We start from the raw sequence: 23,975 nt of genomic DNA, 5'->3' as shown, positions 1-23,975 counted from the left end.
CTTAGCAACACAGACAGCGCTGCTATTCAACTCAGACGATTACAACGATTGGAGACACACTCCTAAAAACTAGGATTCACTCTTGCTTAAAAGCTTGCGAGTAAACCACACAACACAATAGAACAATCTCCGTACTTCAAAGCTTAGGAGAAGTTCACACTTACAACTCAATAACACTCAGGTCCTAAGCTTGCATCAATGAGACACAAGAAAGGCTCACAATTAACACTCTAAAATCCCTAAAACACATGCTTTGTAAGAACACGATTTTAGATGCTTGAAACCATATGCTTGCCTTCGTATTTATAGTAGTAGAACGACTTGGGCTTCAAGACAAAATTAGGGCTTCTAGAATTGCGGCAGCAGTGATATATTTTTGAAAACAATAGTTATATTTTTGAAACCGCAAAAATATATTTTCCAAAAATATAATTTCTTTGGAAAATAAAACTAGGGTTTAGCTGCCTTCTGAATCACATTAAACACGTGCGCCTTCTTCTGCAAGATACCTTGAACAAATTCTTCAAACAGATCTTCAAAAGATTGCGTAGAAAATAATAACACCTTAGCTGGCGCGCGCAGGAACAGAGTCAGGTGTTGTTCCAAAGTGTCCCAACATTTGTCACAACACTTGGGGTCAGCACACTTGTCTCAACACTTGGCTGAAATATGTTTTTGCAAAATGTAGCCAATATACAAAAACCCAACAAAAATCACTCATAAACTACCATTTTTCTCATCTGAGAAATCTATTTCTCCATCACTTCAATTTGGCACAAAATTAAGTGTTTCCTCTTCAAAGATAAATGCAAATCTGCTCCAAAATTGTAGGACCAAAGCAACAAGAAGAAGATGAATCTGGTTAGATCTATTTTGTTGCCCAAAAGTGAAGGGTTTGTAGTTTTGTACAGAGAGAGAAATAGCAGCGTAGTTGCAAAGTTGTTTTCAGTATTCAATAACTTAGAGAAATATAAGTGAAATATACAGTAAACTGCAATTCGTGAAATTTCACGAGCGAAATCTTTCGTTGTATATAGCACGACTCTTACTTATATTTAAAACCATGACCTTACAAAGTGATATTTATTACTTCGTATATAACTGATGATGACGATTACGATGACAACCACATCAACAACAAATTAATAACTCCCTTTTTTAGATTATATACTTGAATTTTGAACTAAATTAAATCTTGACCAGTGAGGTCACTTTATTAATTTGCTTCTATTCCATATAAAATGGATTTGGATTTTCTACTTTCAAAAATCATAAATCTAACTTTGTTATTAAAATAGAAGGTACTATGCTACAGAACAATTGTAACTTAGATACGATCACAAATAAAATGGATTTAAGCTCGTACACATGCATAAATATGAAAAAATAAAAGAAAAATAAATTAAATAATATATATTTTATAAATAAGTAAACTACACTTATTTGATTAATGTGTACCTAATTATTTTTTTAGGCTTATACCCATGTAAATGTAGCATTGTAGCTACTATGCTACATTGTCCACCAATGAATTTTGTGATTATAAGTCCATCACTATGTGACAATTATAAACCACACTCTTTTGAGACAGCAAAATTAACAAGTAGACCTAATAAAATAATTGGCGACTCAAGAATGAAAATCCAATTTAAAAATCATAAGGAATTTGATCCATATATTAGAATTTAGAAGTAGATATATATCGTTAGTTGAATTCATTCTCTTCCAATTCTTTAGGAAGAGAAAGATAATTTGAATGGATAAATACAAAAATATATTAAAATATAATTAAAAATACAAGTAGAGGAGTGGCCTTAGATATTTTTGGAAGATATTTTGGGATTGAGATATTTCTCTTGACTGAGTGACCTTTAGTGTCTCTTCACAAAGCGTCCCTACAACCAAAATATCACAAAAAGTGTTTTCATTACAAAACAAAATGACCATAATGTTGCAAAAACCTAATGGAAAATAAAAAAAACAAAAAATTATTATTCAAAAAGTGTGACCTTGATTCTTGGTCTTTTATCAGCGTTTAATTTCCGAACTTGGTATCTTATCTTCTTGGAAAACAATCTGTTCTGACGTTTTTCTTTGTACCTAAGAACACTTGCTTCTCTTCTTGCTCTTTCTTCTTCCAATATTGGCACTTCTCCCATCTAAACAAAAAATATATATATATTTACAAGGAGTATATCATAATTCATATTTAATTTTAATGAGATTCAAACTAAAATCTAATAATTCTAGTAAATAAATTCACTTTCAAGTGAGAATTCAAATAAATAAATAACTTTGGAGTTGCAAAAAAAATATTACATTATCAATCACTAATACTATTAAATGCTAACTATTTCTTTATTACTAAATCAAGTTCTCTAAAAAGCATTAACAAAAACATTAATTATCAACAAAAATTAAATTTAATTAAACAAATCGAACTAGTTCAAATTAACATAGTATAAAATCTATTGATTTGAAAATATCGTAGAGAGCAACACAAAATCATCATCTAAAAAAATATTTCGACAAAGCGCTTAATTGATACCTGCGGATAAAGTCTTGATGTATTTGACGACTCTATAAAAATTATAAAGAGTGCTAAATTATTAGCAAAATTCGTCACCATTTTCTTCGATAATTCAACTTTTTTTACAAATACAGTCACCAATTTTAAATATAGTATGTTTCAAAAAAAAAATTAAATATAGTATAAGAAAGACTAATATTGCAATAGCTTCTTAGATGTGCAAACATTTGCATTAAACATAAGAAAATAATATATATGCAAGTGAAGATTGGATAGGATAATGAGTACTAACATAGGAGCAATTATTGGAAGAGGACAATGAATTAAGAGAACAATCATCAGCCCATAGTGAACCACGGTCAGACCATGCATCCAAAACCTCTTGATAGTTCAAATTCAAATTCAAAGCCACACTCTTTTCATCATCCACTTCCCAAAATCCATCATTGTAATTTTCTCTCTTTATAATCTTCTTCTCATCAATATTACATTTGCTTATGTTCTCATATTTCCCTTCAACAAAGGAAAATTCCTCCCATTCCATTAAATCCCAATGAACCTCAATACTACTATTACAAGTGTTTTGTGGCGATAACTTTTGTTCGTCTTCTTCGTTCAAGTACTCTTCAAGTTCGTCGAAAATATAGAAATCTTCACGAGTGTAAGATTTGTTGAAGTTTGGTAGTGTTGGAGTGATAATTTGTGGTACTTCATGCTCTTCTTTCTTTGGACTTCTAAGGGATGAAGTGTATATCATCTTATCTTTTGCAAAGTTGTTTTTCTCTCTCTATCTCTGATTTTTTTTTCTTTCTACCTTTTGGTTCTTATATTTTGCATAATAATGTTCGTGCCATTACAATGATATAAGGACATTATATATGTGACAATTTGTGTAGGGTACATATACATTATTAAAGAAAATAGTTTCCCATAAAAGAGGAACTTTTGTGTGTAGAAAGGTTTAATAAAGATGTTTTAAAATAGTTGAATTAATAATTTTATTATTATTTTAATCGTTTTTAGAACTAGTCAACATGTAAAGTATAGGATGCTGTAAAAAAAAAAGTAAAGTATAGGAGTTATTCGAATAATGAAGTTAATTAATTGAGATGGTTCATTGCTTATCAAAAAAAAAATTGAGATGGTTCATTCATTCGATATTGGGTATAGTTTGTATGCAATTATAAATACTAATTTTTCAAACTAAGACATTGAGCTCAAGTGGTTAATGAATTTCCTCCACGAATAAATCGTTCGGGAGAACCCGAGTTCGATTACTAATAGGGACAATTCATATCTATATGAGACATAACATTACTATGCATAACTTAATAATAAATAGAATTTTTTATTGTATAAATTTGAAGAGAATTATCATCTAAGCACAACTATGCAGAGACTAATTTTTAGAAGATTTATAGAATGTGTGAAATGATAAATTTTGATAAGCATGAGTCAATCAATCCTCTAACCACATATTTACGATACCTCAAACCTCTTACAATTCATACTACACCAGATAAATACTTATATGAGCACACGCCCAAATAATGATTTGTTAGGCACACTCACAATAAGTAAATAAAATTAAAGAAAAAATAATTGAATTGATATTAATTGATGTGACAAATATATTTGCCAATTATTTTTTTTGATTGATGTGTGTGCGCCTAAAAATTGTGTCTTACTTATAATATTCTTGTTTGAAAATTCTTCAGGAAAAAAGTATTCATGTTTGGAAAAGCAATAGTTGAACTTTTAGTAACTTCATATATCAATTATATTGTTTAGCTTTAAATCTATATTAATTTAGGTCATTTTCATGACCGTTAGTTTTCAATGGTTGGAATTCCACACTTGCCTCCATGAAAGGAACTCTTGAGTGGTGGCGGCTCTTGAAAATTCTTCTCATCAAGGATTTGTCATCTAACAGCCAATGATGTTTGTCAAGTAAAGCTTTCTTGAAGAGACTAATCCCCAAAAGCCTTTGCCCCTCTTCATATTTTGGTTTAGCCCTTTCAAATTCTATGACCCCCATTGTTCAAAAAAAATTCTATGATCCCCATAAAACTTAGCTACCATAGATTCTATCTATTTGCATGCAACCCTCTAAGAGTGGCATGCATCACTGCTTTCATAAGGACTTATTTTCTTGTCCTAGAGAGACTATTTTCTCTCCAACCCTTGATTTCTTCCACACTGAAGTTAACAATGAAATGGACAACCTTTTTCGGAAAAGGATTCTATAACATTTTTGTTTGTTTACTTTGGTGACTTGGTGTATTTAAAAAATAGGTTGTCGATTAAAATTATTTAGACGAGAGATGAAAATTGATTAAGAGATAGATAGACACCAAGTCACCGACATTGAATCTAAACGTAGACAATCCCTACCCACCTTTTATACCTTCCAAAAACAATAAACAAGTCTAGGTATCTATTATGAGATTCCTCTGATTTATCAAACACATTTCAGCTAAAGGAAACTTCAAACTTTTCAATATTTACCCTTTGCCCAAAAGCAACTAATTGTTAAGAGAAAACATTAAGAATAGCTACAGTAAAAAAAAAAAAAAAAAATCAAGAATAGCATTTGTTTCCATAGTAGAAGACCATGTCTGGTTATCATATACAGTATTACCTCACCAATGTACATGCAGAAGATAGAATGATAACATAAGTTTCAAGACAGTTTACTCGTTGCAGTTGGGATTACCCACGTACAAACAAGAAAATAGAGACGATAACTGCCAAATATTGAAAGTTGATGAGCATAAAGTTGGCCAATTTAGAGAAATGTAAAGGGAGTTAGAAGAACAATAACAATGTTGTTAGCTCTAGCATTTCTACTTCACAGCAACCAAAAGATTATGGTTGCTCATGCAAAATTAAGAATATATATACATACATATGGATCTATACCATTTTCAACTATCAGCAAAGTAATAAGCATTAAGAAGTTAATGAATAGATGATTTCGGGGTGAGGGAATGTTCACGATATGTTACAATGTCACATTCTCTTCCTCTCACTTACATAAAATAAAGCATAGATGAAAGCCTATCTTGGCCCTTGTGGTTGTTGAAGGTCATAGGGGTGATGTAATGTTGCACCATATGCATATTGTGGATGAACTTCAACCCCAGCTTGGATCTGAAAAGGTTTGTAGATTCAAATTATTCATCTGGCAATCATTATTTTATAGATGTCTCGTGAGATTGGGAACGAGAACACTATCCAATATGAAAATAATATATCTCATTTTCATGCATACATTAATTTAGCAGCGAAGCCCTCTGCGTATGAATAGGGAGAAAATTTCTCTTTACAAGAAATAAGATGACTAAAAAAATAGGAAGAAAGAAAAGACACGAAGGAAAATCGTCTACATTGAGGGAACAGAGCTTACTAGCTGCTAATATCTTGTAAATTTACCTATGTCTTCTCAGAACTAGGTTTAGTATGTCTCTTCTCTTCAGATAAATTATGTTAACGAACATTGCAATATTTTTCATTCATTACTAAAAAACAATGTTTATCACATAGTTTAATGACATAATTACTTTGAGATTCAATTAATCACATAAAAAGTAAACATAATTAGGGAGTAAATGCAACATACCTGATGCATGCTATAAGAATCAGGAGGGTATGTGATTCCACCAAACCCCATATCAGGATTGTTTGCATGATATCCAGGACCTGCATAGAAACAACTCCACAGATTCAGAACACAAATTTCAATGGAAGTCTCAATTTATATTTCTGTTGTATTATTAAGTAAGCACTTCAAGGTGAATGAACAAGAAAGTCAAATTACTTGGGTTTGCAGCAGTAGCAACCATAGGAGCCCTGGCCCTCTTTTCTGCATTAGCTAGCTCAGCGCGTAATTTTTCAACCTCATGGGTCATAATGATCATATTGTTGTCTATTACCCGTTTGTGCTCAAGGTTATTCGCATGTGTCTGTTTTTCAAATTCAATAGCACTCCTACATGCATCAGTGAGTTAAAGTTAAAATATGCCCAAATTGAAATTAAAACATGATCAATGTTTTCACATTGACTTTTTCCCTAGCATATGATATGACACGGCGCAGGAAAGATGACTCTTGTAACAAGAAAAGAAGGCTATATTTGAGAGTTGGGATCAATAGGGAGGTTTGCATTTTCAACATCTAGATGTTCAAATTAAATCTTGTTTTGGTTAGTTTGATAAGCAACTGAACTGAGTGCAGGATTCAATATTAGAAAACAGAGCAAGCAAAGAATATGAGAGATAAACCCACTTGGGTTGGTGCATTGGTATTGGCTTGGGACCTGGGAGTGTGCTCCTCTTGAGGTCTGAGGTTCGATTCATTTTCATATATACATTTATTTCAATTGATTGTTAAATTTTATTTAAAATGGTATAAATAGAATAAGTTATCACTGTACCATATCTGGTGTCCGACGTGTGTCAGTGTTTGACATCTGTCAGTGATAGTGTCCAACACACACACACGACATCGACGTATGTAGGTACTTTCAATCACTTCTATTTGATTAAATTATTATCATGCCTACGTGTCAGGGTCGTGTTCTCCTCAGTATTGTTTTTGTATCAATGCTTCATAACTAACTATTATAAGAAAATTAGTTAAAAAAAATACTTCATCTGTCTTATTTACTTTTTAGTTTGGAACACCTGAGTAAATTGTTCAAAATTTACACATCCTCCAAAGAACTAATGTTGTTGACAGTTGATTGTGAAACATACGACACGACCATAGCTGCTATTCGACTCGACAACACTTTGTACTAAATAGCATATCACAATCACATTATAACAATAATTTGTTTAAATTTTACTGCGCTATAGGCTATAGCAGCTATTTGACAACGCTACATATAAACAAAACAAAAAAGATCCCAATGCATATTCAGCAATCAATATCTAAGAGCTTCAAGTTTTATGCTTCAATTCAATAACAATCCAAAGCCATTGACAGCACAAGAATCAAACACAGCGAAAATTTAATTTTACCTTCCACATTGAATCTCATGGCGCAAAGCTTCAATATCAGATTTAATAGCCTGCAAGGGTTTCGAATCATTGCGCGCCATAGCTAGATCACTCTGAATGGACTGCAAATGCGATGCAAGCTCTTTCCGTGCGGCAGCAAGCTCACGTACATCAGCCCGCACCTGATCGAGGTCAGACTTCATGGCGGCAACGGCGCGGACCTCGGCATCCATCTTAAGCGATTTCTCGTAGATCCGACGTACTTCGGCGTCACGTTCGGCCTTGACATCGGCGGCGGCGGCGGAGAGTTGACGGAGCTCTTGCTGTGTGGCGGATAGGTCTTGTTTAAGGGCGAGGTGAGTGGCGGCGAGACGTTGGTTGTCGAGGAGGAGGGATTGGATTTCGCGGTGGCGGGCGTCAATGCGGTCTTCGAGGGCGGAGGTTGAAGAGGAGGAGGAATGAGAGAGACGTGGTTCGTCGCGGCGAGTGAGATGATGATGGTGGTGATGTTTGCGTCCTGCCATTTCCACTGTTCTTCTCCTTAACTTTGTTTTTTTTTTTTTTTTAATAATCGATAAGCTATAAGCTATTTTGATAAATTTTTCAATAGAGTTTATAAAAATAAGCTGAACATAGTTTATAAATCATTTCAAAAATGTTGCGTCATACTCATATGAACACATTATTTTTTTATAGGAAAATATTATTCAGGTGTTATAGGATTTTCTTTAAACACATCTCTTCAAGCTCCTTTTAAATATTTTGAAAGTCACTTTATTTTTTCACAATTAGTATCCGGTCTACTAAATCATCTAATCTGATTCGAAAGTTAGTTCTAGTATCAAGTGGTTTCAGCTCATTTCCAATCACAGTTCAAGAAAATTGAAACGTAGTCCTCCCTACTGAGTCAGCGTCAATCACGACTAACTAATGTTTGGTAAGTCATTTTAAAACCCTCTTAAACTATTCAACCATCGACATTCATCAAGAATGTCGATCAAATGTGCATTTGGAGTATTGAAGGAGAAATTTCCAATTCAACAAAGGAAGTTGTACACGTTGAGTATGAATTTGATTGAAGTCGCGTTAACCATCCACAATATTTAATACCAGACATTTGAAAAACATATTAATATTCTACAGAGCCAGACAAAATCGAAATGTTCATAATCTTATAGAATCAAATTGTGAGTGTGTAACAAAGTTAGAAATCGTATTGACCGCTAATATTACACTTAACACGAATTGACAGAAAGTTTTTAGCTTGTGTGTGTGTGTTTGTATGTGTTGTATTACAATTTTGCCTTTGAGCGAGATCTCACGAATCGTGTTACGACCCCGTGCTTGCTTACATCCTTCACCAACCTGTCGATCCTACCTAGAATCTCAATCCTGACTACATTGGTTGTTATAGCTAATATCCAACATATGTTTAGGCTGAATTGGGATGTTACTCAGCTCATTCTTTTCGAAAATGAAATTTTAGCGGTAACTTTCTTGCTAAACTAGATTTGGCAAATGACTCTAAACATACCATATCGGTATTCCCTGTTGGAGGAGCTACAAAACCTTCTCTTATATGATGTTCTCTTTATCTGATGCTCTAAGGGTGATTCACCTTAGAGATTAGTTTTTTTCTTTTTTGTCTTCCTGTTTGTTTTCCTTTTTCATTTCTTTGCCAATGTACCCAAAAAAAAAAAAAAACTTAATTCCTACCTCAGTCACTCACCATAACCACTGTCGTATCCAATCGGAGGACAGTCCCTACCACCAATATGCGAATCGCCTAGATTAACTCCATTAGTATAACCACAGATGGAGGATATGATGTAGACCTGCACCATATCCATTATCCTTTCCTCTCTGCCTTGATTACCACCTAATGAAGAACCACTTCTATTAACCCTTTTGATTCTATTAATTTTCAATGGGTTGTGATTCTAAGTTTAAGTCAAATTGAGAGACTATAATGGGCATTATTAGTATATGTTCATGAAAATGTGGAAAATGCACATGATTTGATGATAACATAATGACTGATAAATATTGAAGTTAGAAACATTAGCAATTTAGCATATTAAGAATTGAGAAAACAGATTATACAGACTCAACTCATGGCATACGTACTCATTCTCTGACCCATCACCTATATATATTATTTAGTCTATACTAACTAGGGTTCCACTTAACAGTAACATCATTCAAGAAATGGATCCTTTATTCTTCAAACTCTCTACAGCATCCTTGATAATTTGCTCCATTGAAATGAATTCCAAACCCAAATCTATGAGCTTTTTTGATCCATCATTCGCTCTCAACAATCCAGGTTGCGTATCTCGCTGCATCCTATAAAAAGAAAAATGATACACAATATGAGCAAATTTTTGATTACATATCACAGGTGAGTAAAAAAAAAGAAATGTGCAGCTTCAAATCCTACTCTAACTTGCAAATTCCATTGCGACAATAACCATTTAGACTATAGAGTAAAATTTATAACTTACATAAGAAACAACAAGTAAACGATCATTTTAATACTTAAATGTGAGACATTGTCACTATAGCCCTTGAATGTATAGAATTACAAAAACATCCCTATGTGTCTTTTGTTGGTAATTTTAAGGACCAAATTGACTAATAGAATACACATCCTGGGACCAAACTAACTAATGAAAAACACAATTGAGGACCAAACAAGCTATCGAAATATGCATTTATGTATGTTTTTCCATGACCTCATGCATACTACTTAAATCCCTCACCACTAGATCAAATCTAGTAGCTTCATGTTTATGTAACTTTGATACATTCAGGAGCTATTGTGACAACGCCTCACATATTTCAGGATGCAAATGACTATTTACTCGAACAATAACCTGATAGTAATGCCATACAAGGTTGATTAGTTGGTGCATGAATGAAACTAAAAATTAGAAACCTCTTCAATAATTCATTCAAGAACCAATTACCACTACTATCACTCATTAATTGCAAGTATGCGGCTTACTTACTTAGGAACATTATATTCTGGATAAAGTTCAGCAACTTTTGCCACAAAATCACCATAGTGAGAGATAGTTTCAACACACAAATGTCTACCAGATGCTTCTTTGTTCTCATACACCAAAATATGTGCCAATGCTACATCTTTGAAGTGGACCAATCCCATAAAATAGTCTTCAAATGTTTCAGTGCAGCCTTCAGCAGAATACAGAAAAATCACAATTCTTAGTAACCTGCTAAAAAACTCCCATATACAAGTTTCTTGATTTAAATAAGTTTAAGATTCTTTAATCACGAGAAAATCTCTATACGTTTAAAAATACATGGAAAACACTAAACAAGAGAAGCTAAAAAAACAATTGATATGAATGAAGTGTTTTCACTTTTCAACTTATATGTATATAATTCATACTTATTTCAAGATTCTTTTGATATTGTTTTTATTTTAATTTTCTTGAGATGCTTATCACAATAGATTCTATGTTACCTTCAAGAAGTCTCACAAGCATGAGCATGCTTGCATTAAGTCTTGGTGGAATAACAGGACCCATCACAGTACCAGGATTCACCACAACAACATCCAAACCATTTTCTTTGGAAAAATCCCATGCAGCTTTCTCAGCCAATGTTTTGGACAACGGATACCACAACTGTTACACACCATTTCAAAAAGGCCAAAAACAGTGTCACAATACAAATAGAATTAGTATTCGGGGAAGTTTGCACCTACCTAAGATCCTAGAAGGAACACACACACCACAAATGAAGCAATATGAACACACAAGAACTAATGTGATTTGGTGGCACCTCTTGCCTAGGTCCGTCCACAGAGATGCCTCAACAATCATGTCATTATCTTAAATAAGATCACAATAATAGATGCTTCGACACTTCAGAAAACCCCATATGCAAAGGAGGGGAGAGTAGCTTCATTCATGAAATGTGATACATAGTAGGTTTTAATTCTGTCACATTTTTTTAAAAAATTCACTTAATTAATGAGAGTTTTCAAGATTCTAGATATATCAACTACGATCAAGATTCTACACTGTCTGGATATCCTAAACTCATGCAGTTAGCTCATCAGTGACCGTTGGATGCCAGTCCAAATTTCTAACTCAGGTATTTTAGATTTTAAAAATAAACAAAATATGCATATTGAACAAACTGTTTGATCTAAATCCAACAATCGCCAATGTACTTACTAACTGCGTGAATGCAGAAATATCCCAACTGCAGGGAATCCATTTTCAATTACTAAAGTTTTCAATGTATAAAAGTCTAATTATGTCACTAGTTTTAGAAACATGTCTCATATATACTCCTAAAACTAAAACGTTAGTAAAAATGTAAAATCCTACATTTCTTTGAGAGGATCACTCCCTTACTAAACATATAAACTTAAATGGTGGTATCCCACATGCATGGCTTAATCTTTGAGACAAGCATATGACTACTGACAGGATCAACCAGGTAGCATTCATTAATTAATGACTAGGCGCACAATGCCCGTCTTGCTCCCACGATAAACATAAAAAAAACAAAACAAAAAGAACAAAAATGGTGAACAAACCTCTTTTTTCTTGCAATATTCAACATCAGTCCAACAATCCTCTCTTTTAACAACATTAGAAGGCCAATCAGGACTAGGCGTAATTGCCGAGATAGACGAAGTAACAACCACACGCTTCACCCCTACTTCCTTCGCTGCAGTAAGCACATTCAAAGTCCCTTTAATTGCAGGATCCAAAAGCTCCTTCTACAAAAACAAACCCAATAGCTTCAAAATCAAAACCAAAATGGGGTTCCACAAAACCAGTAAAAGTCTAATTTTTTTTTTGGTAGATAAACAAAATGACAAGTCATTAAAAACTCTCATACACAAAGTGGAGGAGTGGAGGAGCCAGTGTTCGAACCCTAGTCATGACTTCCAATTAGTAATTTTGGAATATTTGCCGGTTGAGCTAGGATTTGTGGACAAAAAAGTCTAATTTTTTAAACAGACAAAAAAAAACCTGAGGATCATGAACTTTGTCTACAATGCAAGGTGAAGCGAGGTGGAAAACTCCGACGCAACCGTGGACGGCGGCGAGGATTGTGTCGTAGTTGAGAAGATCGATCTGGAAGAGACGGAGATTAGTTTGTGCTCCTTCCAGAGCTTCTAGATGCTTCGTTTCGTTCTCATCATCTGTTAATATTGAGAGAGAAACAAAAAGGGAAATGAGTTGGAATTTTGAAGAAGAGATTGTGTTATGTGTGAATTGTGAAGTTGGAAGAGTGAGTGAAAAAGGTTACTGAGATTTTGGACGGTGGCTTGAACGGTGTAGCCGCGGAGGAGAAGGAGATGGACGAGCCATGAACCGATGCATCCGCTGCCGCCGGTGACGCAAACTACCTTCGACATGTTGATGTAGAGAAACAGAGCTCAAGTGGAAGTGGAAGACTGTTGTGTTTGATAACGGCCAAATCAAGTCACGTGTGTCGGCCAGCCTAATATTATTCCTTGAAATTTTTAAATTCTTCGAATATCCTTATGAAATTTAAAAGGGTATTGCTACGAGACACCCATAAAGGTGTTTGTTAGCATCAAATACCCATAGTAAAAGACAAAAAAATTAAAGTAAAAGTAAGAATTGTTTTTTATTGCCGCTACTTGACTTTTTTTTGCGGGAAAGAATAGAATGGTTGTGCTTCTCATTATTTCATTTATTAAATTTTAAAAAATAAATCAAAACAACCCACAACCTAAAAACCTTTCCTTTTCCGTGTGTAAACAAGAGCGCCGCCGGCGTTTCCGTTCCCCTTCATCATCGCCGGCGTTTCCGTTCCCTTTCATCATCGCCGCCGTTGGTAACCTGCGTTTCCTTTCATCTCAAGAGCGTCGCCGTTACCGGTGGCAGTAAGCGACCATCAACCCACACCTCTCTAACGACCAGACCAGGATCAAAGCTTGTGTGAGTTGAAAGAAGAAGAAGAAAAAAAAGGAAACGCAGAAGAAAAATAGCCTCCTATAAGCCACCATCAACCCACACCTCTCTACCTCTCTGATTGAGATAATTAAAGAAAATATCACTGTTCAAAGCTTAAGCAGTAAACAACAGTGAAGGAAACGCAGAAGCAGGTACGCCGGAGTGACTTTCATCATTGCGGAGATCGGTACGTCGGAGTGACTTTCATCAAAAGGTATAATATTTTTCTTTTCAAATCATGTATTTTGGGTTTTATTCATCAAATGGTAAAATTTATTCTCTTTAACAAAACTAGGTTAACATGACATCTGAAGAAAATAATGATGCTAGTGATTGGCACTTGGAAGCTCTTAAAGATTATACTTCTATATATGCAGATGAACATGTAAGTTCTTTACCATTTCATGAACCACAATATGAACTCTTTCCACAAGTCCATAACATTGATGAGTTGGTTCCTTTTGAAGGACAAATATTTAATAGTGATGATGATGCTTATGTTTTTTATTCTTTATTTGCACGAAAACATGGATTTTCGATTAGACGTGATCACGTTTATCGATCTTGTATACACGAGTCTGAGCATAATCCAATGGGTGTTTATAAAAGGGAATTTGTTTGTCATCGTGGTTGTATTGTTAAACAACGCAAAATTAATGAAGTGGAAAGTAAAAGGAAACGAAAATCATCAAAATGTAATTGTATGGCAAAGATGTTAGTTGCTAAGAGAACAATTGATTTTGAGGAAAAATGGGTGATTACATATTTCAACAATTATCACAATCATGATTTATTGGATGACAAAGAGGTTCAATTTCTTCCTGCTTATCGTAATATCCCAATTGCTGATCAAAGTCGTATTCTGTTGTTGTCGAAAGCTGGTTGCGCTATAAGTCTTATAACGAGAGTGCTTGAGTTAGAGAAAGGAATAGATACAGGTAGTCTACCATTTGTAGATAAAGATATTCGAAATTTTATTCAATCCCAAAGTAGTATTGGTAAAGAAAATGATGCTTCTGATGTTCTCAAATTATTTTAGCCTCCCATCAAAATATCTTCCATTCCGATGGAGACGATAAAGTTCATTGATCCCAAAATCTAAATTTATTGAATACTAGTATTAACTTTGTTTTTCTTCTTTTTGTTGCTTTGATAGGATCGTAAAGGGTTGGAAATAGACTTCTTGAAGTAGTTGTGCTGCTGTCTATTTTGTAATAGCAATGTTAGGCACTATGATTTTTTTGTTGATAGGAGATTTTATGTAGGATTATGTATTTATGATAGTAATGTTATGCTGCAAGTAATTTTGTATGAGAGTCTATCTATGATAGTAATGTTATGATGTGAACAATTTGTAATTAAACTTGTCTAATCTTGGATCTCTAGCTATATAAAATGAAAATAGATGATTAGTAAAAAAATTGCAAGAGATTTTTGTATAGGTGGGAAAATGAGAAAAAGATTGTATAGGTGGGAAAATCAGTTTTTTTGTCTTTTACTATGGGTGTTTCATGCTAAAATACACCTATTAACTTTTACTTTGAATTTTTGTCTTTTACTATGGGTGTTTGATGCTAACAAACACCTTCATGGGTGTCTTGTAGCAATACCCAATTTAAAAATAGGCAAATATTTTACTGAAATCGTAAAACGTCAATTAATGAGGAGCTGCCAACATGGTGTCACATCACATAAAAGTAATTGAACAAAATTTGTAAAATGAGGAGCTAATTGACTGAAATTTCATTTGCATAAAAAAATAAGAGATGAGAGAGTGGAGAGAAAGAGAAGCAAAGAGAGGGGAGATCTTAGAATTGAGTTTTTGGGTCTAACTCATCCTTACGAAATCGGCTTGTAAAGTGAGGATTGCCTCTGATTTATAAACACTTATCTAAGTCATCTCGCAAGCGATGTGAGACTTATTTAACACACCCCCTCGCGCTCATCATTGTTGGGCTTGTTGCGTGAATATAAGTGGTGGAGGGCCCGATCAGAAACCTAATTACAGACAGCCTGAAGAAGTGGCCCAATGAATCGTGGATAGGCTCTAATATCATCTTAGGATTGAATATTGGGTCTAACTCATCCTTACAAAACCGACTTTTAAGGTGAGAACTGCCTCTTACTTATAAACACATACTCATACCATCTCACAACCGACATCGGACTTCTTAACACACCTCATCACGCTAAACACTATTGGGCTTGGTGCGTGGATATAAATGGTAGGTGGCCCAGTAGCGGAAACCTGATAGCAAGTGGTCCAACGGATCAGGGAGAGACTCTAATACCACTGAACATGTGTTTATAAAGTAGAGTCAATCCTCACTCTACAAGTCAGTTTTTTAAGGATGAGTTAGACCCAATACTCAATACTAAGATGGTATCAGAGCCTTCTCCGCGATCTGCTAGGCCGCATGCTAATTGAATAAAATTTCATTTGCATAAAAAATAGGCTTAACTACACATTTGGTCCCTTACGTTTATTTTAGGTTTCAATTTGGTCCCTTACGTTTAAAAAGTATCAATTTGGTCCCTTACGTTTATTTTAGGTTTCAATTTGGTCCTTTCCGTCAATTTTGTCACTAACACCGTTTGAACAGTACACGTGTCAGTGTGTCCAAGTGCCACGTGTCCGTCCACATGTGCAAATTGACTGCCACATGTGACAAAATTGACGGAAAGGACTAACTTGAAACCTAAAATAAACATAAGGGACCAAATTGATACTTTTTAAACGTAAGGGACCAAATTGAAACCTAAAATAAACGTAAGGGACCAAATGTGTAGTTAAGCCTAAAAAATAAGAGGTGAGAGAGGGGGAGAGAGTGAGAGAGAAAGATAAGCAGAGAGAGGGGAGAGATAAAGAGAGAAAGGACGAGATAAAGAGAGAGATGGGGATAGAGAGGGGGAAAAGAAAGGCAAAGAAAGTTACATAGAGACAGAAAAAGAGGGAGAATAGTTGAAAAACCAATAACAACAAGAACCTCATAAAATATGTTTTCCTCTCTCTATCTCTTGCACCAACACCACCACAACAGAGTCCACATACAACTCTATAGCTCCAAAGCCCAACCTACGAGCAAGGTTCAAACCTTCTAATACTCCCCACAACTCTGCTACATAAGCACTACAAGCCCTCTAAAATGTAGCAAAACAACCGAGCCATTCACCCTCACTTCCATGAATGAGACCAGCACAACCAACAATTTTCCCTTCCTTGCAAGCACCATTTGTATTTGTACCGGCCAATAGACCAGGGTGTAATTTGTTAAGGCCCAACCTAGAAAGCCCAAATCACTCAAGTCCAATTAAAATATCTCAAGGAGCATCTAAAGGAGAAGCGTGAAAATGAAAAACACATGATAAACATGATCCACCATAACTTGGAGAAGAAGGAAGAAGCTTGGAGAAGAAGGAAAAAAAAACCGCCCACTATCTATGAATTCCTCTACAAGCAAGACGGTTACTTGAGAAGCAAGAGGTGGAGGTTTTTGCCTATAAATAGGGTCTGCTTCAAGAGAAGGAGAGGGACAATTAATTCATTCTACACACCATTCTTTCATTCTAAACAATTCTTTCATTCTTGTAAAGAAAAACAATTTTTTCTCTGATCATACTTATATCAATTATCAATCTTGAATAATACAAACCTCATTTATTCTTCACCAAAAACGTATTCAATTTGACCCAACCATATTGGGTGGAGATTTTCCAACTCACTAGCCTCACCTCGATCCCTAGTAACTTCATTAATTACTTTACTCATTATATCCGCATGATAATAATTTTTAATAAAATTCAAAACATGCCGAACCGGATTTGATGGTCTATAAAAATTATGATCACGCTTCTCCTTATTTCTCCACCTCCAAACACAATGACAAGCTATATCCCAAAAATCTTTCCAATCAACCATACCATTCCACCCTATATTGGAATTGATATTGAAATTAATCCACTGCTGCATATTTCCACTAAATTTTTTGTCTCTCATATTACTATAAAGTATGAACCACATTTAACCAAAGTGTATAAGGGACAATCTCTTAGCACATGCACATCTGTTTCCACAACGCTACCACAAAAATCACACATAGGCATAGCATGCCTCAATCTCATTCTACTTTTAATATAATAATTTAGCAAAACCACCACGCACCCTCACTTCCATAAGCCACACAAAATATCTCACTCTCTCAGGCACTTTAAGTTGCCATATTTTGTTTCCATTCCAAACAAGAATTGATTTGTTGAAAATTGCATAATAGAAAAAAAGTATTTTGTTTCATTTTTTATTGCAAATGAATTATTATCAAACCTGAACTATCACTACTATACCAAACCTTTCAATAAAAATTTATTTAAAAAAGGTTGACATATTTTAATATAAAATAAATATACAATTCCTCATTTATTTGTTATACATAAAAACAGAAAACTTAGGTCAAGTATCATACTTCATTTTGGTTTTGTTCTTCACTTAAAATTTGATACATCAATAATTTAAAGTTATATGATGTATGGTAAAAAATTGTTGATGTGTCAAATTTTAAGTGGAGAACAGAACTAAAAGGATGTATGATACTTGACCTAAGTTTTCTCCCTAAGTAAAAAATTTATTATTTTAGTTCATAAAAAGTATTTTGTTTCATTTTGTATTGCAAATGAATTATTATCAAACCTGAACTATCACTACTATGCCAAACCTTTCAATAAAAATTTATTTAAAAAAGGTTGACATATTTTAATATAAAATAAATATACAATTCCTCATTTATTTGTTATACATAAAAACATAAAACTTAGGTCAAGTATCATACTTCATTTTGGTTCTGTTCTTTATTTAAAACTTGACACATCAATAATTTAAAGTTGAAACATATGATGTATGGTAAACAATTGTTGATGTGTCAAATTTTAAGTGGAGAACAGAACTAAAAGGATGTATGATACTTGACCTAAGTTTTCTCCCTAAGTAAAAAATTTATTTATTTTAGTTCATAAAAAGTATTTTTTTGAATTTATTAAATATTTGATATATCTAATTTATATTATAAATAAAATATATTATTATTAAATGAATTTTAAAAAAAATCAACCGGACATACTATGTACTCCTTCCGAACACGGTTATAAGCAAAAAAACCACTTTTTAGGTTCATTGAAAAAGTAATGTATCTGGTTAATAATATTTATTTTTATAAGCATCTGGTTAATAATATAGCCTGAATACATTATTTTTCAATAAATCTAAAAAATATTTCTTGCTTGTAATTGTGACCGGAGGGAGTACTCCTTTAATTTTTACTATAAAAAAACTAATTAATATATTTAGTGTCTAATTAATATTTGAATTTAGGAAAAAGACCGCCGAAAGCATTTCATGCCAAGGCGATGAAATAGAAAAGAAATAAAAATATAAGAATCATGATATCTAGGTCACTATTTGGATCTCCTTAATTTTTTTCTAATGTTTTCTCTCATTTTCTTAATTTAATAGTCGATAAATTATAAAGAATAAAAAAACACTTAAAATTGAAAGAAAAAAAAAAGTGAATAATTGATTAAGATTATTACTCCCTTCGGATACAATTATAAGCAAAAAAATATTTTTTAAATTCATTAAAAAAAAATTAATGTATTTGGTTAATAATATAGACTGAATACATTACTTTTTTGCTTATAATTATATCTGGAAAAGGAAATACAACATAACCAACGTGAGAGAAAATTGGAGAAGATCCGAATTCGTAAGTAGGTGAAACGAGTATATCAGCAACGGCAAACTTTTCAAATTCATTCTTATTGAACCATCTACTTTTCTATTTATTATAATACATTTTTTTATTACTTTATTGAATATTAAACTATTATTATTTGAAACCCGGTACCCACCATTATTTAAACAACTTATCAGTAATTAAAGGATATAGAGCTTGAGCGTGGGTTTCTTTCTAGTTCTAGCTAGTGAATTGAAATGGGAAAGTTTTGGCTTATTGGGATTTTCATTGTTGCAACCTATGCCTGTAATTTTCTAGGAACAAGGGTAGTAGTAGAAGGGTACCCAATTGAGGATCTGATTGTTAGTCTACCAGGACAACCTAAAGTTAAATTCAGTCAATATGCTGGCTATATTGATATTGATGTAAAACATGGTAGAAGTCTTTTCTATTATTTTGTTGAGGCTGACCATCAACCTCATCAAAAACCACTCACCCTTTGGCTTAATGGAGGTAATAATCATAATTCATTACTTTAATATATTTTTTTTATCATCCCTTTTAATTATTAATATTATGGTTGCTCACTTAATTTTCTTTGTTCTAATTTTTTCACTCTATTTGGTCTATTTTTTTTTGTCTTTTTTTTTAGTTTATCTTTTGTGTTTGTTTGGATTGACGGTGAGTTTGACAGAATCGAGATGGTACTATGATTTTGCAGAAGCTACACAGTAAAGTGTAGTTTTTGTCTACTAGACCAAAATAAAAATTGTAGTTTTTGTCAAAATTGCGGTGGCTCGTTGTGATTTTGACAATTTTGCCATCAATTCAAACATGCTATCTGATTTTCACATGTTGTTACCTTTTGGTGAAAAGCATAGGTGATTGTCATTTCTTTGTACCTGTGTTGTGTTATGTTGTGTTGTCCCTACCAATTCATGGTATATTTTTTTGTTGGTTGTGTATATATTTTTGGGTTGACTGTGAGTTTGACAGAATCAAGACGGTACCCTGATTTCGTAGAAGCTACAAAGTTTATAGCTTTTGTCAAAATTGTGATGACTCTTGTGATTTTGACAATTTTGCCATCAATTGAAATAAGCTATTTGATTTTCACATGTTGATGTTATCTTTTGGTGAAAAGCATAGATGATTGTCATTTCCTTGTACTTGTGTTTGTGTTGTGTACTTGAGTTGTCCCTACCAATTTAGCTTGTGTTCTTTGTCTTGTTAGTAGGAAATCCTGTTTCTTGACAAGAAAAAAAGAATGTACAATGAATCTGCTTTTTCTAACAGTTGATACTTGACAGAAAGTATCTTTAACTTATATGAAAGATGCAATGTTTTTTTCTAACATGTAGAGATTTTATTTTTGTTTGTTACATGGATTGCATCAAATTCGAATTTGAATCCTCTTACGAGGCTCGAAAACTGTTGTTTAATTGAGAAAAAATAAGTAGTATCCTTGTTAATTTTTCAGGTCCTGGATGTTCATCCATTGGAGGAGGTGCCTTTACTGAATTGGGTCCGTTTTTTCCTAATGGTGATGGACGCGGTCTACGAAAGAATTCAATGTCTTGGAATAGAGGTATCAATTTTGTTTTATATATTAGTTTCTGTTATGATATTGGAGAACAATTTTGTTTATACATTGATTCTTAATCATATAATATTGTGTATTATGTATACTCTTTTCATAGCTTCGAATCTCCTCTTTGTCGAGTCTCCTGCTGGAGTTGGTTGGTCATACTCAAATACAGCTTCTGATTATAACATCGGTGACGCCTCCACAGGTACTAAATTAAACTTTGTGGGAACAAATTTATGTAGTTTTATCTATGCAAAAGAAAATGATAATTTTTTTAGATTGTACTGAATGGAGTTTGTTAGTTATGTATGCACTATGCAGATTGTTAGTTTTTCTTAGACATGAATATAATTCTTTAATTTGTTTTTGGCAGCCAATGATATGCTGTTGTTCTTCCTGAAATGGTATGAGAAGTTTCCTACCTACAGATCAAGAGAGTTGTTTCTTACCGGAGAAAGCTATGCAGGTCTAACAACAAACACAATAATCAGATCCCAATTTAAATAACTAATTTATCGTTTCGAAATTCGCAAAAGTTGATCTCGTGTTACAAAATATTCCATTTAGCTGACATAATTATGTTATTAAACTTCATATTCTATTCTTTATGCATATCCACATAATCTATGCCATCATTCAGTTATACTATATGATTAAACTTCATATTAAATTCATATGCATAACCACATAACGTCATAACCTATGCTATCATTCAGTTATACTATATGATTAAACTTCATATTCTATTCTTTATGCGCATATGCACATAACCTATGCCATCATTCAGTTATACTATATGACGCAGTTGCATGTAGAGGATACCCGATTTACACAACAAAGAAAAACTTTATATTCTATTCGTATGCTTATATAACATCATAAGCTATGCCCTCATTCAGTTATACTATATGATTAAACTTCATATTCTGTTATTTATGCATATGCTCATAACCTTTGTCATCGTTCCTAACTGCAATATATGCTGCATAATTATGACCCCATTTTATTTTTTCATTTTTTATTGAAATATTTTATATTATTTTCTAAATTGAATCTCTCTATGTTTTTGTTAGTCTTTTCTATTTTTGTTAATTGTTTCATATTACCTTTGTTCTCACGATCAATTTTTGTTTCTTTACTAACACTTATAATGTTATTCAGGACATTACATACCTCAGTTGGCTAATGCTATTCTTGATTATAATGCTCATTCAACCGGTTACAAATTCAAATTGAAAGGAGTTGCTGTAAGATCCCATTCATAACTTGATATTTGTGTCACTTTTAGACCGATCTTGTATAATTTGACTATTAATTAAAAATTTTGGGAAGTTAATTAATTAAAGTAATCTAAACATTTTTCTTTGCTTGTTAGATTGGAAACCCACTTTTGAATCTCGATCGTGATGCACAAGCAACATATGACTACTTCTGGTCACACGGAATGATTTCGGATGAAATTGGCCTTGCCATTACGAAGGATTGCGATTTCGATGATTATACTTTTACAAATCCTCATAATGTATCTGAATCATGCTACAATGCAACCAGCGATGCTTATAAAATTGTTGGAGATTATATAAACAACTACGATGTGATTCTCGATGTTTGTTATCCATCTATTGTTGAACAAGAATTGAGATTGAAAAAGATGGTACTTTTTCGTCATTTGTTTTCTGTTCTGGCGATGGATGATTTTTTTAACTTCTGGTAAATTTATAAACTAATTAATTTGGTTATTTTATTAATGCAGGCTACTAAAATAAGTGTAGGGGTAGATGTCTGTATGAGTTATGAAAGACGTTTTTACTTTAACCTTCCGGAGGTTCAAAAGGCTCTTCATGCAAACCGTACCAATTTGCCGTATCCATGGTCCATGTGCAGCGGGTAAGTATATAACATATAACATATAATAAATGCTTTGGTATAACTATTATCCGAAAATATCATCTGAGTAGAGCCTACGTTTTTAACTTTCATTTCTGATCAAATGTCTGATCTTCATTTTTTTTCATTGCAGTGTTTTAAATTACAGTGATACCGATCCTAACATTAATATGCTTCCAATTCTCAAACGGATTGTTCAAAACCATATTCCAGTATGGGTTTTCAGGTAATAAATTTCAACAAAAGAGATTCATTGGCTATTTAATCTATACATTTTGATAGTAATCTTACAGAATGTTGATCAGTGTCAGATAGTTAGAAATTAGTGCTTCGAAAGCTCTAGTGTTCATTTCTCCCGAAATCTTCTGATTCCTAATAAGTTAATCGTTTATGTTAAATTATTGTGACAGTGGAGACCAAGATTCTGTTGTGCCATTACTTGGTTCTAGAACACTCATCCGTGAACTAGCGCACGACCTGAAGTTCAAGATTACAGTCCCATATGGTGCTTGGTTCCACAAAGGCCAGGTAATTTCTTTTAAACTTTAACCATTTTTTGCATTTTGAAAAAATTTCAGTATACTAAGGTATGGTTATATGCTATTTCATTCACTCCAGTTTTCAAAATTAACGGTGGTTTTGATTTGGTTTTGAACAAATAGCTATTGTTTTGCAATACTCTATTTAGCAGTGTTATAGCATTGTAGCGTAGCAGAAATTGAACAAACCATTATTTTCCACGATCCGCGATTGTCAATACTATTATGAGTAAAACTTGATTGATGACATATATAAATGTATACGTAGGTTGGAGGTTGGGTAACCGAGTACGGAAATTTGTTAACTTTCGCCACCGTAAGAGGAGCAGCGCACATGGTACCATATGCACAACCTTCTAGAGCACTGCATCTATTCAGTTCCTTTGTGAACGGTAGGAGATTGCCGAACACAACTCGTCCGTCAGTTGGTGGATGAATTATATTTGAATAACAAATGGGATGATGAATCTGTAAACTATAAATAACATTTGAAAATAGCAGATTCTATAGTCCAATTGATTCTTACATGATATAACATTTGAAAAAGGAATTTATTAAGAAGTGTTTCTTTTTAGGCCATTTAGCAAATTGTATGGAAAAGAAATTCATAAAGGGAAGTGGGACAAGAAATTATTCCATTCTTTTTCATTTTTTAGTCTTTCGATTCACTGCATTGTTTGCTCCTCTATCTTTATTTGGGAAGTATATGTGCTTTGTTCCCAAGTGCCGGTTT

General features: G+C 33.3%; 4 protein-coding genes and 1 long non-coding RNA gene across 5 annotated transcripts; 2 read left to right on the top strand and 3 right to left on the bottom strand.

Moving 5' to 3' along the window:
• Positions 1-1,647: 1,647 nt before the first annotated feature.
• LOC123882161 (zinc finger protein CONSTANS-LIKE 7) lies at positions 1,648-3,393 on the bottom strand. Its single transcript, XM_045930970.1, has 3 exons — positions 2,823-3,393; positions 2,010-2,159; positions 1,648-1,895 (listed from the first exon to the last, which is right to left on the bottom strand). Exons 1-3 carry the CDS (start codon positions 3,285-3,287, stop codon positions 1,872-1,874), a joined length of 639 nt encoding a protein of 212 aa, XP_045786926.1. The 5' UTR covers positions 3,288-3,393; the 3' UTR covers positions 1,648-1,871.
• A 1,945-nt stretch (positions 3,394-5,338) lies between these two features.
• On the bottom strand, positions 5,339-8,251 carry LOC123921812 (protein FLX-like 1). Its single transcript, XM_045974492.1, has 4 exons — positions 7,555-8,251; positions 6,351-6,520; positions 6,153-6,232; positions 5,339-5,683 (listed from the first exon to the last, which is right to left on the bottom strand). The coding sequence occupies exons 1-4, from the start codon at positions 8,055-8,057 to the stop codon at positions 5,591-5,593; spliced, it is 846 nt and encodes a 281-aa protein (XP_045830448.1). The 5' UTR covers positions 8,058-8,251; the 3' UTR covers positions 5,339-5,590.
• A 1,299-nt stretch (positions 8,252-9,550) lies between these two features.
• On the bottom strand, positions 9,551-13,018 carry LOC123924711 (phenylacetaldehyde reductase-like). Its single transcript, XM_045977674.1, has 6 exons — positions 12,832-13,018; positions 12,552-12,724; positions 12,110-12,295; positions 11,024-11,186; positions 10,545-10,731; positions 9,551-9,879 (listed from the first exon to the last, which is right to left on the bottom strand). The coding sequence occupies exons 1-6, from the start codon at positions 12,938-12,940 to the stop codon at positions 9,735-9,737; spliced, it is 963 nt and encodes a 320-aa protein (XP_045833630.1). The 5' UTR covers positions 12,941-13,018; the 3' UTR covers positions 9,551-9,734.
• Positions 13,019-13,699: 681 nt separating this feature from the next.
• On the top strand, positions 13,700-14,905 carry LOC123881984. The gene is made up of 3 exons (XR_006799655.1): positions 13,700-13,719; positions 13,801-13,890; positions 14,662-14,905. It is a non-coding gene; the product is annotated as an uncharacterized LOC123881984 (long non-coding RNA).
• Positions 14,906-19,202: 4,297 nt separating this feature from the next.
• On the top strand, positions 19,203-23,897 carry LOC123923327 (serine carboxypeptidase-like 42). Its single transcript, XM_045976014.1, has 10 exons — positions 19,203-19,741; positions 20,709-20,816; positions 20,929-21,021; positions 21,190-21,282; positions 21,978-22,063; positions 22,192-22,470; positions 22,570-22,703; positions 22,837-22,929; positions 23,114-23,231; positions 23,511-23,897. The coding sequence occupies exons 1-10, from the start codon at positions 19,486-19,488 to the stop codon at positions 23,676-23,678; spliced, it is 1,428 nt and encodes a 475-aa protein (XP_045831970.1). The 5' UTR covers positions 19,203-19,485; the 3' UTR covers positions 23,679-23,897.
• The last annotated feature ends 78 nt before the right edge of the window (positions 23,898-23,975 follow it).

Source organism: Trifolium pratense, linkage group LG4 (genome assembly GCF_020283565.1).
Source record: "Trifolium pratense cultivar HEN17-A07 linkage group LG4, ARS_RC_1.1, whole genome shotgun sequence".
Classification (NCBI taxonomy): Eukaryota; Viridiplantae; Streptophyta; class Magnoliopsida; order Fabales; family Fabaceae; genus Trifolium; species Trifolium pratense.
Note: the sequence above shows the minus strand (reverse complement) of the source record. Positions and strands in the feature narration are given on the sequence as shown.

Bases quoted from the DNA above. Each gene is read 5' to 3' on its own strand.
- LOC123923327 (XM_045976014.1), top strand. From the start codon at position 19,486: ATGGGAAAGTTTTGGCTTATTGGGATTTTCATTGTTGCAACCTATGCC. The intron at 22,704-22,836 runs GTAAGTATATAA...TTTTCATTGCAG, and splicing joins CCATGGTCCATGTGCAGCGG to TGTTTTAAATTACAGTGATA. The intron at 23,232-23,510 runs GTAATTTCTTTT...ATGTATACGTAG, and splicing joins CTTGGTTCCACAAAGGCCAG to GTTGGAGGTTGGGTAACCGA.
- LOC123882161 (XM_045930970.1), bottom strand. From the start codon at position 3,287: ATGATATACACTTCATCCCTTAGAAGTCCAAAGAAAGAAGAGCATGAA. The intron at 2,160-2,822 runs GTTAGTACTCAT...TTTTTTGTTTAG, and splicing joins CTTCCAATAATTGCTCCTAT to ATGGGAGAAGTGCCAATATT. The intron at 1,896-2,009 runs GTCACACTTTTT...TTTTGGTTGTAG, and splicing joins ATAAAAGACCAAGAATCAAG to GGACGCTTTGTGAAGAGACA.
- LOC123924711 (XM_045977674.1), bottom strand. From the start codon at position 12,940: ATGTCGAAGGTAGTTTGCGTCACCGGCGGCAGCGGATGCATCGGTTCA. The intron at 12,725-12,831 runs GTAACCTTTTTC...CAATATTAACAG, and splicing joins AGCCACCGTCCAAAATCTCA to ATGATGAGAACGAAACGAAG. The intron at 11,187-12,109 runs GTTTGTTCACCA...GGTGTGTAACAG, and splicing joins AATATTGCAAGAAAAAAGAG to TTGTGGTATCCGTTGTCCAA.
- LOC123921812 (XM_045974492.1), bottom strand. From the start codon at position 8,057: ATGGCAGGACGCAAACATCACCACCATCATCATCTCACTCGCCGCGAC. The intron at 6,521-7,554 runs GTAAAATTAAAT...TGATGCATGTAG, and splicing joins CATGAGATTCAATGTGGAAG to GAGTGCTATTGAATTTGAAA. The intron at 6,233-6,350 runs GTAATTTGACTT...GTTTCTATGCAG, and splicing joins TGCTACTGCTGCAAACCCAA to GTCCTGGATATCATGCAAAC.